The 19,571-nt window shown below is 38.3% G+C and overlaps 1 protein-coding gene across 4 annotated transcripts in view; it reads left to right on the top strand.

Moving 5' to 3' along the window:
- Positions 1 to 19,571, top strand: part of EGF (epidermal growth factor) — a 105,089-nt gene that overhangs the window by 7,086 nt on the left and 78,432 nt on the right. For all 4 annotated transcript variants that reach the window (XM_042984035.1, XM_007098254.3, XM_042984036.1 and 1 more), the window contains exon 2: positions 17,565 to 17,764. In XM_042984035.1, the coding sequence (XP_042839969.1) occupies positions 17,565 to 17,764 (200 nt within the window). The remainder of the gene's footprint in view (positions 1 to 17,564; positions 17,765 to 19,571) is intronic.

Raw genomic sequence — 19,571 nt, 5'->3', positions numbered from 1 at the left:
TGACTTATTTCACTTCGCATTATACCATCTAGATCTATCCATATTGTTGCAAATGGCAAGATTCCATTCTTTTTTATGACTAATATTCCTTAGTATGTATGTGCAGTGTTTCTTAGTATGTATATACACACATACACGCACACCACTTCTTTTTTATCCATTCATCTGTTGATGGACACTTAGGTTGCTTCTATAATTTGGCTATTGTAAATAATGCTGCAATAAACATAGGGATGCATGTATCTCTTTGAATTAGTGTTTCTGTATATTTTGGGTAAATACGCATTAGTGTGTGATCACTGGATCATAGGGTAGTTCTATTTTTAACTTTTTGAGGAACCTTCATACTATTTTCCAGAGTGGTTGCAGCAGTTTGCATTACCAACAGTGCACAAGGGTTCTTTTTTCTCCACATCCTCACCAACGCTTGTTTCTTGTGATTTTGATTTTAGCTATTCTGATAGGTATGAGGTGATATCTCATTGTAGTTTTGATTTGTATGATGAATGATGTTGAACATCTTTTTATGTGTCTTCTGGCCGTCTGTATGTCTTCTTTGGAGAAATGTCTGTTCATGTCTTCTGCCCATTTTTAATTGGATTATTTGGTGTTTTTTTGTTTTTTTTTTTTTTTGATGTTCAGTTATGTAGGTGCTTTATATATTTTGGATACTAACCCCTTATTGGATATGTCATTTGCAAATATTTTTACCCATTCAGTAGGTTGTCTTTTTGTTTTGTTTATTGTTTCTTTTACCGTGCAGAAGCTTTTTCTTTTGATGTAGTCCCAATAGTTTATTTTTTAAATTTTTATCTATTTATTTTTAAATGTTTATTTATTTTTTTTAATTTTTTTTTAATGTTTATTTATTTTTGAGAGAGACAGAGACAGAATGCAAGTGGTTTAGGGGCAGAGAGAGAGGGAGACACAGAAGCAGAAGCAGGCTCCAGGCTCTGAGCTGTCAGCACAGAGCCAGATGCGGGGCTCGAACTCACGAGCTGTGAGATCATGACCTGAGCCGAAGTCTGACGCTCAGCCGACTGAGCCACCCAGGTGCCCCTTAAATGTTTATTTTTTGAGAGAGAGAGAGAGAGAGGCTGAGAGGGAGACACAGAATCTGAAGCAGGCTCCAGGCTCTGAACTGTTATGATAGCACAGAGCCTGACGCGGGGCTCGAACTCACAGACCAGAAGATCATGATGTGAGCCAAAGTTGGACGCTTAACCTACTGAGCCGCCCAGGTGCCCCCAATAGTTTAGTTTTGGTTTTGTTTCCATTGCCTCAGGAGACATATCTAGAAAAATGTTTCAATAGCCGATGTCAGACAAATTACTGTCTATGTTCTTTTCTATGATTTTTATGGTTTCTGGTCTCACGTTTAGGTCTTTGATCCATTTTGAGTTTATTTTTGTGTATGATATAAGAAAGTGGTCCAATTTCATTCTTTTGCATGTAGCTGTTTAGTTTTCCCGCAATCATTTGTTGAAGATACTGCTTTTTTTTCCCCCATTGCATGTTCTAGCCTCCTTTGTCAAAGATTGTTGACCATATAATCATGGGTTTATTTCTGGGCTCTCTGTTCTGTTCTATTGATTTATCTGTCTGTTTTTGTGCCAGTACCATACTGTTTTGATTACTACAGTTTTGTATACTATAGTTTTGTAGTATATCTTGATATCTGGGATTGTAATACCTCCAGTTTTGTTGTTCTTTTTCAAGATTTGGCTATTTGGGCTTTTGTGATTCCACTCAAATTTTAGGATTATTTGCGTTAGTTCTGTGAAAAATGCTATTAGTATTTTGATAGGGATTGCATTAAATCTGCTTTGGATAGTATGAACATTTTAACAATGTTTGTTCTTTCAATCCATGAGCATGGAACATCTTTCCATTTGTTTGTGTAATCGTCAATTTCTTTTATCAATGTTTTATAGTTTTCAGAGTACAGGTCTTCTACTTCCTTGGTTAAGTTTATTCCTAGGTATTTTAATCTTTTTGGTGTGATTGTAAATGGGATTGTTTTCTTAATTTTTCTTTCTGCTACTTCATTGTTAGTGTATAGAAATTGCAATAGATTTCTGTATATTGATTTTATATCCTGTGACTTTACTGAATTTTTTTATCAGTTCTAGAATTTTTTGGTGGAGCCTTCAGGGTTTTCTTTATACACTATCGTGTTATCTATAAATAACGAAAGTTTTACTTCTTCCTTACCAATTTGGATGCCCTTTATTTTTTTGGATTGCTGTTGCTAGGACTTTCAACACTATGTTGAAAAAAATAGTGAGAGTGGACATCCTTGTCTTGTTCCTGATCTTAGGGAAAAAGTCCTCAGTTTTTCGTTAGCTGTGGGTTTTTCATACATGACCTTTATTATGCTGAGGTATGTTCCCACTAAACCTACTTTGTTGAGGGTTTTTATCATGAATGGATGTTGTACTTTGTCAAATGCTTTTTCTGCACCTATTGAAATGATCATATGGTTTTTGTTCTTTCTCTTGTTGATGTGATGTATCTCATTGATTGACTTATTTGTGAATATTAACCCACCCTTGGATCCCAGGAATAAGTCATTTGATTGTGGTGAATGATTTTTTTAATGTATTGTTTGAATTCAGTTTGCTAATATTTTGTTGAGTATTTTTGCATCTATGTTCATTAGAGAAATTGGCCTGTAGTTCTCTTTTTTGTAGTGTCTTTATCTGTTGTTAGTATCAGGGTAATGCTGGCCTCATAGATTGAATTTGGAAGCTTTCCTTCCTCTTCTATTGTTTGTAATAATTTGAGAATAGGTATTAACTCTTTAAATGTTTGGTAAAATTCACCTGTGAAGCCGTCCAGTCCTGGACTTCTGTTTGTTGGGAGTTTTTTTGATTACTGCCTCAACTTCATTGCTGGTAATCAGTCCATTGAAATTTTCTATTTCTTCCTGATTCAGTTTTAGAGGTTATATAAATATATGTATATATTTAATGTTTATTTATTTTTGAGAGAGAGACAGAGCATGAGCAGGGGAGGGGCAGAGAGAGAGGGAGTCACAGAATCCGAAGTAGGCTCCAGGCTCCGAGCTGTGAGCACAGAATGCGATATGGGCCTCAAACCCATGAACCATGAGACATGACCTGAGCCGAAGTTGGATGTTTGACAGACTGAGACACCTACGTGCCCCGGAGGTTATATGTTTTTAATAGTTTATTAATTTCTTTAAGTTGTCCAATATTTTGGCATATAATTTTTCACAACATCCTCCTATAACTCCTGTATTTCTCTGGTGTTGGTTGTTATTTCTCCTCTTTCATTTCTGATTTTGTTTATTTAAATCCTCTCTCTCTCTCTGTTTTTTTTTTTTTTTTTTTTTATAAGTCTGGCTAGAAGCTTGTCAACTTTATTGATCTTTTCAAAGAACTAGCTCCTGGTTTCATTTATCTGTTCTATTATTTTTTTTTTTTGTTCTGTTTTGTTTATTTATGCTCTAATTTTTATTACTTACTTCTTTTTACTGGTTTGGGGTTTTGTTTGCTCTTCTTTTTGTAGCTCCTTTAGGTGTAAGTTTAGGCTGTTTGTGGAGATTTTCTTGTTTCTTGAGGTAGGCCTGTACTGTTGTAATCTTCCCTGTTATAACAGCTTTTGCTGCATCCCAAAGATTTTGGACTCTTGTATTTTTATTTTTATTTGTTCTGTGTATTTTTTTTTAATCTCATCTTTGATTTTCTAGATGATCATTCATTGTTTAGTAGCATGCTATTGAACTTCCATGTATTTGTGTTCTTTCCAGACTTTTTCTTTGTGGTTGACTTTTAGTCTCATAGTATTATGGTTGGAAAAGATACATAATATGATTCTGATCTTTTTGAGTTTGTTGAGATTTGTTTTATGGCCTAATGTGTGATCTCTTCTGGAGAATATTCAGGTGCACTTAAAAAAGAATGTGTATTCTGCTGTCTTAGGATACAATGTTAGATCCATCTAGTCATTCAAAACTATTGTTTCCTTATTGATTTCCTATTTGGGTGATCTAGCATTGATGTAATTAAGATGTTGAAGTCCCCTACTATTATTATGTTACTATTGATTACTTCATTTATGTTTGTTATTAACTGTTTTATGTATTTGTGGCTATCATGTTGGGTGCATAAATAATTACAATTGTTGTATCTTCTTGTTGGATTGTTCCCTCTATGATTATATAGTGTCCTTCTTTTGTTATGGTCTCTGTTTAAAATATTTTTTTAATGTTTATTTTTGTGAGAGAGAGACAGAGCATGAGCAGGGGAGGGGCAGAGAGAGAGGGAGACACAGATTCCAAAGCAGGCTCCAGGCTCTGAGCTTTCAGCACAGAGCCTGACACGGGGCTTGAACTCATGGACCATGAGATCATGACCTGAGCCAAAGTTGGATGCCCAACCGACTGAGCCACCCAGGCACACCTACAGTCTCTGTTTTAAAGCCTATTTTTTTGATACAAGTATTGCTACCCTGTCTTTCTTTTCACTTCCATTTGTTTATGCAGAATATTTTAGAATTCTTCTTCCTCCAACTCTGTTTTATTTTTTCTATTTTTTATTTTAGATAGAGTGCTAGTGGGGGAGAAAGGCAGGGGGAGAGAGAGAATCTTAAGCAAACTGCAAGCTTATCATGAAGCCTGATGCAGAGCTCGATCCCATGACCCTGTGATCATCACCTGAGCTGAAATCAAGAGTTGGACACTCAACCAGCTGAGGCACCCAGCTGCCCCTTCAAGTCTGTTTTCTGATCATATCCTGGGCCTCCCTTTTTAAATAATAGAAAAAAAATAAATTACTAAATAGCATAATGAAGTGTTTTAATAAACAAAATAACTGTTTCTCAGAAAAGACATTCTGACCACAAGTTTTGAACCATTTTTTCTTCCTCTTTTCTTTCCACAGTAGGACAATGTTAATTTTGAGACAGAAGTGAAGATTCTTAGAGGTAGGTCCCAGGTGGGAATACTACCTGGAGAGGAGACATTTTCCTGGACTCTCAGACTCTTTCAGGGTTCTGGAATTCCAGGGTTGAAGAGTGTCATTTCTTTGGCCAAGTCAGAAGTGAGGCAGGGTACTGACTTCCAAAGAGACGTTCATGGGTCTGGCCTTGACCAGTGATTGGAAGCTCCTCTAGGGGTTGTTCTTCTTTCCTGTTATTTCCAGTTTTTAAAGAGGGTCTTATTAAGAATTAGAGATTGATCTCACTTGTGCTGAGGAAAATGAGAAAAAGGCCAATCCTGTTTCAGATGAAATGATATAATAAGTGGCAGGTAGGAGAGACTTCCAGAGCACTGTGCTCCTACAGTGGTGTGACCAGAGGTAGAGAAGCTCAGATGAGAGGCACTGGTGGTCAAGGTTAAGGGAGGCAGACTATTTCCCAGTTAGTGGTTTAGTATAGTAGTCCCCACTTATCCACGGATTTGCTTTCTGTGGTTTCAGTCTTGTGCAGTCATCTGGAAGCAGATGATTCTCCTGACATAAGGTCAGAAGGTCAATGGTAGCCTAAACTACATCACAATGCTTATCATTCATCTCACTTCATCTTATCACATAGGCATTTTATCATGTCACATCATAAGAAGGGTAAGTATGGTACAATAAGATATTTTGAGACGATATTCTATATAACTTTTATTGCTGTATATTGTTGTAATTGCTCTATTTTATTATTAATTATTTTTTAAGTTTATTTATTTTGAGAGAGAGAGAGTGAGTAGGGGAGGGGTGGTGAGAGAGGGAAAGAGAGAATCCCAAGCAGGCTTTGTGCCACCAGCATAGAGCCCAATGTGGGGCTTGAACACATGAACATGAGATTATGACCTGAGCTGAAACCAAGAATCAAATGTTTAATCGACTGAGCCACCCAGGCACCCCTATTAATTATTGTTTTTAATCTCTTACTGTGCCTAATTTATAAAGTAAACTTCATCATAATTTTTATTATAAGGAAAAGCACAGTTTATTTAGGGTTGAGTACTATCTGATGTTTCAGGCATCCACTGGGGGTCGTGGATGTATTTCTCGTAGATAAGGGGGAACTACTGTAGTAAGAGAATCAAATAGTTTGGATTGCGAATCAATTAGTATATATCCTCTTTTTATTTTTATCATTGATTTGTAGATTTTGTTGTACTAATTTATTTAGATTAATTTATGCTGTTACAAAATCAAATACTGGACCTCAGATAAAAGGTAACACGTATTTCTTACCTAAAAAATAAACCCTCCCAAGTCTGTGCAATATTCTTAACAAAAAGTTAAGTCACTTTGATTATAGTCAAGGATTCTAGCAACTTTCCAATACATATAAATTACTCAATCTAAGATATTTTAGCAATTATTTTAATAAGATAGTTTTATAAACTTGTTATGAACAAACAAAAAACATTAGCTAACCTCAACAACTGGAAACTATTACATTGGAGAGCTTTTTCAGAATGTCCAGATCAATTTTAAAGAACATACTTTCTGTCAAGGAATTTCTAAACATTATTCAAGAAATTTTCAAATTTCATGAAGCAGTTCAGTGTTTAGTTCAGTTTTAATTTTTACTCCAAATCTGAGAAATCCTAGAGTTAGGGAACAAAATGTTCTGTTATAAATGTTATGTTAATCAATGTTTTGTTATAGTTTCTAATGTTAGAATTAGAATTAACTTTGAGAAATCAGCAGGAACAACAACAGCACAACAAAAACCTGAAGCATTGGAACATAATTTCCTCCAGTGTCTATTTACTTCTTGCCCAAAGGTCAATACTTTCATCCAAAATGGTAGTACTACTCATTGTGAAGGAGCTATTACTTGCATGTTAGGTGAACCAAGAATGCAGGTTCATTTTGTAGAAATTCTTTATTAATAATAGTGTTGATAAATACTGGTATTGCATGCCACCATTTCAGTCCCTCTTACACTGCTGGTGGGAATGCAAACTGGTGCAGCCACTCTGGAAAACAGTATGGAGGTTCCACAAATAGTTAAAAATAGAACTACCTTATGACCCAGCAATTTCAGTACTAGGTCTTTACCCATAGGGTATAAAAATACTGATTAAAAGGGGTACCTGCACCCCAGTGTTTACAGCAGCATTATCAACAACAATAGCCAAATTATGGAAAGAGCACAAATGTCCACTGACTGATGAATAAAGAAGATGTGACATAAAAGTTGAAAGAACATCAGCCATCAAGAATGAAGTCTTTTGCAACGATGTGGATGGAACTAGAGTGTATTATGAAATAAGTCAGTCAGAGACTGGCAAATACTGTATGATTTCACTCATGTGAAATTTGAGAAACAAAACAGATGAACATAGGGAAGGGAAGGAAAAATAAAATAAAAACAGGGAGGCAAACCATAAGTGACTGTTAAATATAGAGAACAAAATGAGGGTTGCTGGAGGGGAAGTGGGTGGGGGATGGACTAGATGGGTGATGGGCATTAAGGAAGACACTTGTTGGGATGAGCCCTGGGTGTTATATGTAAGTGATGAATCACTAAATTCTCCTGAAAGCAATACTATACTATATGTTAACTAACTTGAATTTAAATAAAATCTTGGAAGAAAAAAATAAGGAACATAAACTATTAAGAGAGGAAGAAAGTTGACAGTTCCTGAATTTTGTAAAACTGTGAAATTCCAATATTCCACAAATTTCAAGTATATGTTCTTTGGAAAAGAACCTGATATATTTTTTGAAATAAAACATATGGTTTAAAAAAAAAAGAATTCCTGTCCCCTAAAAGGTCCTTCTAGCTGGACTAAGAATCAAGTTGACATGAGACAGATTAATAGGAGAAAATAGAATTTAGTAAGTATATGTATGGGGAATCCACATCGCCATGAAAGATAGGCAAAATGAAGTATATGTATCATTCTGAACTAAAAACGGGTAGGGGTTTGGGACTTTCAGAAAAGGAATGTTATTCACAGGGTGATAAGAAGAGCAGATATTTGGTAATTAGACGATTGCCCTGCCATGCAGATGGATCATTCAGGTAAAATTTCTTTCTGTTAATAACTCTTATTCTGGGAAGGGCCCCCAATTTAGATTCTTCTATGTAGTTAAGGGAGGGGCAAAATTTCCTCTTAAGCCCATAGGGTCTCAAGTGCCTTCAGCTCAAAATAATCCGCATGCCAAAGTGGCACATTCTTGGGGGGCCCTGTCCTGAACACCTTCAATTCAAATGTTTCCTTTTGGTGTAGGCAGGCTGGGTCCAAGGACCCAGAGGCGTTCCTACAGGACCAGCCAAGAGAGTCTACATGCAGGATAGAAATCAAACATGAGCTGCGAGGGCATGAGAGCAGAGTTTATTGAAGATATAGAAAGAGTGCAAATACAGACAGAGTATCCAAGAGACTCAGAAAGGAAAAAGATAGTCTCATCTTTGCTTGGATCTGGGCTTTTTACTGAGGATTGTGGTCTGGTGTACATATCCTCCCAGGCATCCAGGATCTAGTCAGAACAAGGAAAAGGGTCCAGGTGTCCTCCATAAGTCACTTATTCCTTGGAGCCAGGGGATCTTGGCATCAAGATGTCTAGTGCTGGTGGTCTGGAATATGCACAGGATGGCTTCACTCGGTCATTCTCGCCCAGTCCTTCCTTAGATGTTATCTAATGTGCTGGAAGACTCTAAAGAAACCATTAACTCCTTGTTCCTTACAAGGAGGACATACATTATTTGTACTATGAGGCATATGTAAAGTGGGGGTGCAGGCCCTAGCAAGAATAGAAGCAGGAAAAGGAGCAAAAAGCAGATTTTTATGGAGTCCTTCAGTTTCTCTATCTCATTTGATGCTGGAATTTAGTTAATGTATGGAAACTTCAGTTGTTTTAGCCAAATATTAGGCAGAAACTTTTGCTCTCATCACCTCTTGACCTTCTTTCTAAGCCAGGAGTTTGAATTGGTGTGTGCGTCTGTTTTCACTTTATGACCTTGATTTTCTGATTCTCCCAAGCCTGGCTAACCATGCTAATGTCTCTCAGTGTCTGGGTTTCCCAAGTATTTCCCAGGATACTTAGAACGCTGGAATTTGTGTGAGTGTGAATGCATTTGAGAGCCAGCAGACCCCCATGACAATGATTCATGGTATGGGCTGATTTATTTGCAAGCCCCCTCCCAGTGGCAGGATAGAAAAGGCCTCTCAGAGAACAGTAGTACTTTCTTCCTCCATCCAGAGTAGCCTGTCAGGGTGCTACAGACTAGCTTTGTCTTTGTAGGTAGATTTCATTCATAAGGTGATTCTCTTTGTGGGTAGATGGTTGTTAGGATACAGACGGTCCTAACAACATCAAGGCAGCTGCCTTGTTCTTTAGCACATGATGTGGCAGTTGAGAAATAGTGTTTTATTTTATTAATTTCAATACTTTTCTGATTAAAATTTCAAAAGCTTGAAGAAGGGTCTTTCTTCTTCCATAGGTTGCATCCTTTTATAAACAGATCAATTACAGAAGATCAGTCACAATCAGCACCATATAGCTGTTGACAACAATCCTGTGTATTTGGGACCCTTCCCTTATGAAGTTGAAAAACATGCAGAGTTTAGAACCTACCAGGAGTCTTCATATGTTTTCCTCCCTCTGAAGCATACAGTTGTTCTGTTTACTATAGAATGTTCAGCAGAAAGGAATTTAACCTCTCCTTGGTCTGCAGGGAAACTGCAAAGGCTATTGTCATTAATTTACCCAGTATGTGGAAATATAGATCTTTTAGATTTAAGCAACATTGTTGAGAATTTTAAAAGCTCTGAGTGGATCAAAAAGTTTATTATATTTTGGAAAACAAATTTGAAAAACCAACCGAAACTTACATTTCTTGATTATTCTAATGAATCCTGGCAACAATTTCATGTTAAGGAGAAAAAAGAATATGTGAAGAAAAATTTCCATCTAAAATTTCAATGCATTTAAAAAGCACCCAACAATGGGGGTGCCTGGGTGGCTCCGTTGGTTAAGCGTCTGACTCTTGATTTTGGCTCAGGTCAGGATGTCACAGTTTGTGGGATCAAGCCCCACGTTGGGCTCTGAGCTGGCAATGCAGAACCTGCTTGGGATTCTCTCTCTCCCTCTCTGCCCCTCTCCTGTGTGCTCTTCCTCCCCCCCCCCCCCACACAATTAAAAAAAGAAAGGATGATAGGTGAATTTCCTTAAATATTGATAGATTATCTTCTGGAACAGAAACCTAAAAAAAAGCACACTGTGCATGGATATCCCTCTGTCACATAAGCTATGTTGATGCATAGGAAATGACTAGGTTTTATTACTTCCAACAGACAGGATGAAATGCCATTTTTTAAACAAAGGACACATTTTAAACAGTGAATTGTGGTTGGTGCATTACACATGTGGATTGATCTTGTCACAGGAAAAAGTGGAGCAGTAGATAGGTGGTTCTAGTGTTACCTTGCTGTTGTCTTATTTTGCATGAGAGCGCTCCCTCAGTTTCAGTCGATGGGCTATACCTGGCAGGTTGTGTTAGGCTTCAACTTTTGAAGTTAATAAGGTTCAATTGTGTAGCTGATATGAGCTTCCAGTACTCACCTCATAGGATTTTATGACGACTAAATACATTAATCAATATAAGGTCCTTAGACTCACACCTGACTTAGTGAGTTTTCAGTAAATACTAGCTGTTACTCCCCACCCAATACCATAAGCTGAGACATTTAGAACACCTTTGCTTTGTGAACACCTTTGCTTAATGATGCTTAGAGAAATCTGAAGTTAGTTTCTTGGGATGAGCCAAGTCCTCACAATCATCTTACCCACAGTTTTCTGTGATTTGTTATTATCCTTGATGATAAAGTATGACACAAAATTTCCAATTAATTATTTTTTCCTAATTACTCCATCATATCTGCTTTCAATATTCCAAAGAAATTACATGAAGTATTTTTTCTCTATATTTGTATAGCTATATGTGCAGCTGGGGCTTAGGATTAACTGGTTGGTCAGGGTGGAATTAATAAGAAAAATGAAATTGGACTCAGGAAGCATCTAGAATCCAACACTTTTTAATTTCTTATTGTTTTTGTCTATTTGTCTAGGGATACTCAGAATGTATCTACAGGCAAATATTTATTTGTTTAGGCTTGTAATTTGAGAAACATTATCTTAAAGTAGTGAAAGAAGATAATTGTGTTAAGGTGTTATCACATGGTTTGATTTGCTGACAGGTGTAAGGTGTTATCTCATGGTTTTGATTTGCATTTCGCTAGTAATTACTGATGTTGAGCATATTTTCATGTGTCTGTTGACCATATTTATGTCTTGTTTGGAGAAATGTAGACTCAGATTCTCTCCCCATTTTTTTAAATGTTATTTATTTTTGAGGTGGGGGCTGACAGATTGTGAGTGGGAGAGGGGCAGAGAGAGACAGAGACACAGAATCTGAAGCAGGCTCTAGGCTCTGAGCTGTCAGCACAGAGCCTGACATGGCACTCAAACTCACAGACTGTGAGATCATGATCTGAGCCAAAGTTGGACACTCAAACTGAGCCACCCAGGTGCCCCTCTCCTCAGTTTTAAATAGGGTTTTTGGTTGTGTTTTTGAGTTGTAGGAGTTCTCTCTATATTTTTGCATATTTATACCTTATCAGATATACGGTTTGCAAATATCTTCTCCCATTCAGTAGGTTGCCTTATCATTTGATGATGGTTTTCTTTGCTGTGCAGAAGTTGTTTATTTGATGTCGTCCCATTTGTTTATTTTTGCTTTTGTTACTCTTGCCTTTGGAGTCAGATTGCAAAGATGGCACTAAGACCAATGTTAGGGAGCTTACCACCTATGTTTTCTTCTAGGACTTTTATGGTTTCAGGTCTTCCATTCAAGGCTTTAATCTATTTTGAGTTAATTTTTGTGTGTGGTATAAATAGTAGTCCAGTTTCATTCTTTTGCATGGTAGCTGTCCAGTTTTCCCAACACCATTTATTGAAGAGATTGTCCTTTCTCCATTGTGTATTCTTGGCTCCTGTGTTAAACAGACCCATTTTCTAACCAGTTCCTGGAACATGGATGCAGAGAATCTGGCCTTAGGGTGAACATGCCTAGAGCAGTGTTTCCCAAAGTGGGTTTCTTGACACAGTTGAACTATGAGACCCTAACTAGTAAGAGTTCTTGTTAAATTCAGTTAGAGATAAGCAGCACAGCATGATGTTTAAAAGCTAGACTATGTGATCAGAAAGACATGGCTTTATTATTTATAAATAATTAATCTGTTACTTATTGGCCATGTGACTATGTCACGTTAACTGCTCTAAACTTCAGTCTCTTCTTCTGTACAATAAAACCACTGAGAACCCATCTCCTGGTATTATCCAACTAAATGAAACAATACATTCAATGTGCTACCCTAAGAGATAACACCCAAGATGTTGGCTATTGCTATTCTGGTGATACTCACCACCTACCTTCTTGGAGTATCAAAAAGTGTAATGGCACATTAAAGGGTGAGAAGTCCTATTGAAAAAAAAATCTGCAGAACCTTCTTGTCCCAGTTACCATCCTGAGAACCTGGAAGACCTCTTAAGGTTGACGATGAGAATCGGATTGAGGGTTAGGTAGGGGCTGTTTTCTGCTTTAGATGACACATGTCTACCACCACTCTGGGACTAGGGTGGCAAACTTCATTCGCATTTTTCAGAAAGCAAAATTGGGCCCCTAGGCTTGTCTTTCAGAATTAAGATTTAAATTCACCTCTCTGGCTCCCCTTTCTGGATGTATTATTTCTGGGTCACTTGGTTTCTCTCTCACCTGCCTTGAATTTTGACACTAATGAATAAGCTGAGAAAAAAGCTATGATTGTCCACCAAAACAGATGGGGTTAGTCTTTTAGAATGAAATAAAACTTTCTGTGGTTCATAAAACCCAAGTTGCCCCTCAAGTCAGCCTCTTGAGAGGCAGTAATAAATGATTCTTCTTAGGGGTTTATGGTAGGAGCAGTGAAAGGCGTCAAGCTTTCTTATGTCATCAGGTCCATCACTTTAAATCTACCTTCTTTCTGCATGGTGTTGTTGAATCCTGAAGGTCTGGAGCTTCCTTTTCACTGTCTGTCCTGTGAACCTGCAGTCTGTTTCCAGATTTAGAGCAGGAAGCCTGTGGTGGGGAGAGCAGGGTGCCATATGGGCCTGAGAGAAGCCCAGGATTTTTTGTTAATCTGATTGCGAGAATCATTTATGTGCTAACTAGGTTCTGTGGGTCTTTGCCCCCAGGGGGCAGAAGAGCTTGGCTTCCTTTTCCCATTTACCTGTGTGGGACCTCTCCCACCAGCTCAGAACAGGTGAAAAAGGGACTGTTGTGAAATATTCTGTTTCTACCGCCCACTTCAATCAAAACCTGCTTTTCCTAATTGACCTCTGAACCAGCTCTTGGAGTCACTAATGAACATCTTCAGGATGCTCCAAGCATTCTGGCCTCCTTTGTAATTTCTGCAGATCCCCTGCTAATCCCCAGGTTGAGAAGTCAGAGGCTTCAATTGATTTGCTGTGACCGGTTTGCTGTTTTGGGGTTTGTATTCCTTAGAAGTAATGTTTGATTTTCTGTGCACTTCCCTTTTACTGAATGGCACCCAAAATAAACACCATAGGTTTTGCCACGGGAAACTTTAGCTGTTCCAACATGCACATTCTGCTGACTTTCAGATCCACAAATTGTCCCACACACTGATGTTTACAGAGTCTTTGACAGGTCTTAAAAACCCTAACTTATTTATCATTTCCTGTGGTAATACAGAATGACTATTTTACCAAGCCTAATTTTTAAAGTCTTTCATTTTTAAAAGAATCATGTTACATTTCATGTCTACAAATACTCACCCAGGCCCTACAGTTACACAAAATGATGCCAACAGTGTAGGGGGGGAAATGAACAATGTTTTGAGGGAAGTGGAATTAAAACCAGTTACATAAGCAAAATGAAGATTGTAATGTCTCAACATATGGCAATCCAGACCAAGGCAGGAAAGAGGGTGATATTGGGCTGCTAATTGGGCACCAACTAGTGGTGGCCATTGGGAAACATCATTGGATTTCCTCATCTGAACTAGATCCATGATTTCCAGTTCACCAAGATGTAAGAATCATCTGGAATGTCTCACCCTCAGCCCAGCCATTATACTAAATTGGAATCTTAAAGGAAGGGGTCTGCAAAAGACACACACACACACACACACGCATGCACACACACACACACACACACACACACACACACACAACATTCTGATTCTTTTGGACAATTTTAGGAAACACTGATAGGTAATGTTTAGGATCTTTTTAGTTCCAAGAGGATGCTATCTATGATTCACCAGCGAATGGGAAAAATCTGAAGAGTAAATTCATTAATTCATACTTAGTACTGTAATAAATATTTTCTATTTTTTGAAAAGTTAGTGAAGTTAATGTTATGGTTTGTGTTTTATGGATCTAAGTATTCTTCAGATTTCTCTTTGATTTATTAATTGTAATATCTGGCCCATCTAGCTCATGGTGTTATATTAAATGAGATCAAATGGATAAATGAGATCAAGATGTGGAAGTTTGTTGTTGTTGTTGTTGTTGTTATTATTGCTATTAGTAAAATAACCACTGTAGGATTGACTCTGCTTTTATGAATTTGATAGATCTGCTGGTGTCTTTGGCTTTGTTCCTTTGGTAAAAGCCAGACAAATTAGCAAATTACAATTATTTCTTTATTACTTTTTTATTCAAAAATTTTGAGTACCTATTATGTACAAAGTGTGCTATATTCTGTCTAAAATTTTTAAAGTACCTTTTCTTTCTCCTTTTTTTTTAAACCTGGAAACCTCCCATTCAGTAATACTTTTATTTATTTAAAAAATTGTTTTTCAATGTTTATTCATTTTTGAAAGAGACAGAGAGAGCGGCAGGGGGTGGGATACAGAGAGACAGAGGGAGACAGAGAATCTGAAGCAGGCTCCAGGCTCTGAGCTGTCAAGCACAGAGCCTGACGCTGGGCTTGGACTCACGAGCCAGGAGATCATGACCTAAGCTGAAATTGGATGTCCAATCGACTGAGCCACCCAGGTGCCCCTATTTATTTTTTTTAAGTCTTATTTATTTTTTTGTATTCTCAACACCCAGCGTGGGGCTTGCACTCATGACCCTGAGACCAAAAGTCATATGCTCTTCTGACTATGCAGCCAGGTGCCCCCATTTAGTAATACTTTTAAATAAATAAGTTTTATTGAATGAATAAATGTATCATTCATGTATCAAGTATCAGCACATAAGAAAATTAATAATATGTATTGGGTGCATTTATTCAATTTATAGAGAGTACATGATACACATTTCAAAAAGAGGACTCCTAGCAATAAATCTACAGGCCCACAGATGAGTAGCTATGAGCTTAGGGTGCCTTTTGCTATATGACTTCCTTTCCTCCAGGACACACTGCTGTGGGATAGATGAGTTACACCAACGTTCTCATCCAGGGGTTCAAACCTGAACAGTGGCACAAACCTATATAGTGAGACCTTGGTTGTGGGAATCGGCAGTGGCAAATTATATTTGTGTAGTGCTCCATAATTAATAAAATACTTTCCCATATAAAATTTCATTTCTTTCCTCAATAATCCTCTGATGTAGCAGTGAGGTCCTGTGCAGGGAAGCTATGGCGCCAGGACTAGAAACAAGGTCTCCTGGCTCTCAGTCCATTACCCTCTTCCCATTTCTTCTATGATACTTCTGGTTCCACAGCTAGAGTGGCAATAGGAAATGGACTGTCCTCTGTATCTGTGCAGGAGTCTTGTGTTGTGGGAAAGATATGGGAAGAGTGATTTGAGCTAATTCTCCTAGACATTCATGCCAGCACCAATTTCAAACTCTCATGATCTTGCACCCCTTCCTTCCTCTTGTATCTATTCTGATGTCCTCTAAGGTGGAGTTAATGTTCTCTGACCTTAGAACATAATTCCTGAGTAAGAGGATGTTAATCCATCATTACGTTTAGTCTTTTTTTTTTAAATATTTTTATTTATTTTTGAGACAGAGAGAGACAGAACATGAGCAGGGGAGGGGCAGAGAGAGAGGGAGACACAGAATCTGAAGCAGGCTCCAGGGTCTGAGCTGTCAGCACAGAGCCCAACGCGGGGCTCGAACTCATGGACCGTGAGAATATGACCTGAGCTGAAATCAGACGCTTAACCGACTGAGCTACCCAGGTGCCCCTCATTCCGTTTAATCTTTAGAACAATGAACACGTTCACTATGTCACATTAAGGTATTAAAGTCTAGTGTGGATGCAATGTGAATAATATGTGAGAATAATGTGAACCTCGCGGAGAAGCAAGAATATGTTAGCATTCATCTCCAATCCCCCACTCATCCCAGAGGTTCCAGAGTTATCTAAAGGCAGGGCTGAAGGAGCCTTCTCACGCTCAGGCAGAAGAGACCAAGTCGACTAATCTGGCTGCAGGAGACGAAGCTATTCTCTGGCATTATCTTGAAGCATCAAAGGCAAGCTCTGTGCAGAGTCAGTCAATATGTGCTGAGGTTTCCAAAGAAAGGTATCAGGTTCCCAAAGCAGGTGTTGGATACTTGGGAGTCTGAGAGGGAAGGTGGCATCACCTGGAACAGGAGATGATAGGGTTAGGGCCCCGGGCAAGGCCCTGCAACAATCGAAACTCCAGTGCAGTCTACCACCCAAATTTAGCAGATAAAAATATAGGGCAACTAGTTAAATTTGAATTTCAGATAAACGTGAAATAATTTTTTTAGTGTAAGTATGTCCCATGCAACATACATGCAATTCAGATTTAACTGGGCATGCTGGGTTTTATGTGGCGATGCAAACAGAGACAAAGCATCTCAGAGCTTTCACAGGCTGGCATTTCAGTTTTTCCTGTTTCCACTTAAGACCTCTTCTTTCCATCATCTTCTATGTCATTACTCCAAAGTTCTTTCTGTTCATTAGGTAAGAAGAGGAGGTGGGCTCCATTTCCAAAATGATAATATCTGTAATATTATTTCCAATTTGTATAATTAAAAGTTACCTTCATATAGACCCTATCCACAATAGAAAACAGGTGGTTTTTTTTTTAACATAAAAGGGCATTTTGTAGATCAGAGTAGAAAGTGGTTTTCTCTTCAAGTAGTTCTTTTTTTCATAATTGGCAATGTTCATTTCGTACAATTTGTGAAGAAGACGATTTATAAAATTAAGTAGGAATATCTACAGGAACTTGTTCTCTATACAACTGTCTTCATTTAAAATACAAAACCAGGGGCACTTGGGTGGCTCAGTCGGTTAAGCATCTGACTTCAGCTCAGGTCATGATCTCATAATTTGTGAGTTCAAGCCCTACATCAGGCTCTGTGCTGACAGCTCAGAGCCTGGGGCCTGCTTCAGATTCTGTGTCTCCCTCTCTCTCTGCCCTGCCCCCCCCCCATCACACTCTGTGTCTCTCTCTAAAATAAGTAAACATAAAAATAAATAAAATATAAAAACAGTAATTAAGAATTAAGTCTACTTGTATTAGCTGTCATGGGAAAATACTTTTCTAAATCAGATAAAATCCTGAAAATGTCTTTCTTCCCACACAGGTCCTGAACCCTTCTTAATTTTCTCCCATGGAGGCAGTATCTTTAGGATTGACCTGGACGGAACTAATTATGAGCAGTTGGTGGCTGATGCTGGTGTATCAGTGATCATGGATTTTCATTACTATAAGGAAAGACTCTATTGGGTAGATCTAGAACGGCAACTTTTGCAAAGAGTTTTTCTGAATGGGACAAGGCAAGAGGTAAAGTACATTTCCCGAAGCATTTGAGGGATTTCTGTATAGGCTGACAAACATGATACAGTTAATTTGCAATGTATAGATGAGTGAAAATTACACTCCAATTCAAATGTTTCTGGCATTTGTGGATATTTCTTTATTTATTTTAAAGCTCATTCAGGGGCGCCTGGGTGGCTCAGTCGGTTAGGCGTCCAGCTTCGGCTCAGGTCATGATCTCGCGGTCCGTGAGTTCAAGTCCTGCATCGGGCTCTGTGCTGACAGCTCAGAGCCTGGAGCCTGTTTCAGATTCTGTGTCTCCCGAGATCTCTGACCCTCCCCCGTTCATGCTCTGTCTCTCCCTGTCTCAAAAATAAATAAATGTTAAAAAAAAATTTAAAAAAAAAAGCTCATTTATTTATTTTGAAGGAGAGAGAGAGAGAGAAAGGGGAAGAGAGAGGGAGGAGAGAGAGAATGCCAAGCAGGCCCCATGCTGTTGGTGCACAGCCTGAGGCAAGGCTCCAACTCATGAACCATGAGATCATGAACTGAGCGAAAGCAAGAGTGGGACGCTTAACTGACTGAGCCACCCAGGCACCTCAGAGACATTTATTTAATCTGTATCTGTGGTATGTTACTAAATAAGCCCATAAACGTGGCGCTGATATTCAGAAGCCCCCCAAAGGAATAGGATGTGAATGTAATTTTGAAAATACGTAAGTTCATTAAGTACGGATTATTTACATGGTTGCTTCCAGTGGTTCTCAGCTGAGGGCAATTTTGCCACTCGGGATATTTGGCAGTGTCTGGAAACATGTTTGTTTTTCACATCTGGATTGGGAAAGCGGGAGAATGAGGTAGTAGCATCTCGTGGGTAGAGGCCAGGGATGCTACAAAACATGCTACAATATACAGGATGGCCCCCACCACAAGGCATTATCTGGCCCCAAATGTCAGTTGTGCTGGAGTTGGGAACCTGTTTTGTCTAAATGTCTGTCATGGGTTTTAGTACCTGATATTTAGGAGGAAAACCTTTTTTGATTCTTAAGGTGTTTGCACTGTGGGAAAAAAACAAGAAAGCAGGTGTCAGATATGGAGTATTTTGCTTCAAGTACATACAAAAGATCTTTAGTCTTTTTCCCTAACTGATGGAGCCCTTCAATGAGTCGCAGGAGGAATGTTCTCTCAATTCCTGAGAGGTGGATTATAGAGACATGTGACTGGAGAAACCTTAAGCATTTATTCCCAGCACAAAGTGCTCATTGTTTTGTTTGTTTTTCTTTAAACCAAACCTTTCTCCCTCCAGTTATTCTTAAAAGCTTCAATTAAGTGCTAATCTCTTTTATCACGTCTCTGATACTTACTAATGTCACCTTTAGCAAGGCTGACTACTCAATATTCTCCAACTATCCGTAGAAGAACAGTTTCAAAATCTTGAGTCTCCAAATCTGGAGGGTTTCCTGTCACAGACTAGGAAAAAAAATTAAACAGTTGTGACTTTGTGTCAAGTCATTAGGAGAGGATTGACCTGATGCCTAAAATCCACCATTGTTTTTCCCTTCTTTGGATTAAAACATTATTTAAAAAGGACACCTGTTAAAATACAATTTACCTGGGTAAGCTAATATGTTAAGATACTAGCAACTGGTTAAGTGGATTGGCTAGATTACTTTGTGTGAGGTATAGGAACAGTACAAGCTCGTAAGATTTTTGATCTCTGCCCATTCCGAGTTCAGTCAAGTCATGTCAGTGGCTGGAAATCAGCAATGGTGGCAATATTTACAAGCCAAGGAAACCTGCAACCTCACATACCAGGGCTTCTCCCCACCCCCCT

The sequence above is a fragment of the Panthera tigris genome, chromosome B1 (assembly GCF_018350195.1).
Source record: "Panthera tigris isolate Pti1 chromosome B1, P.tigris_Pti1_mat1.1, whole genome shotgun sequence".
In the NCBI taxonomy this organism is placed as follows: Eukaryota; Metazoa; Chordata; class Mammalia; order Carnivora; family Felidae; genus Panthera; species Panthera tigris.
Note: the sequence above shows the minus strand (reverse complement) of the source record. Positions and strands in the feature narration are given on the sequence as shown.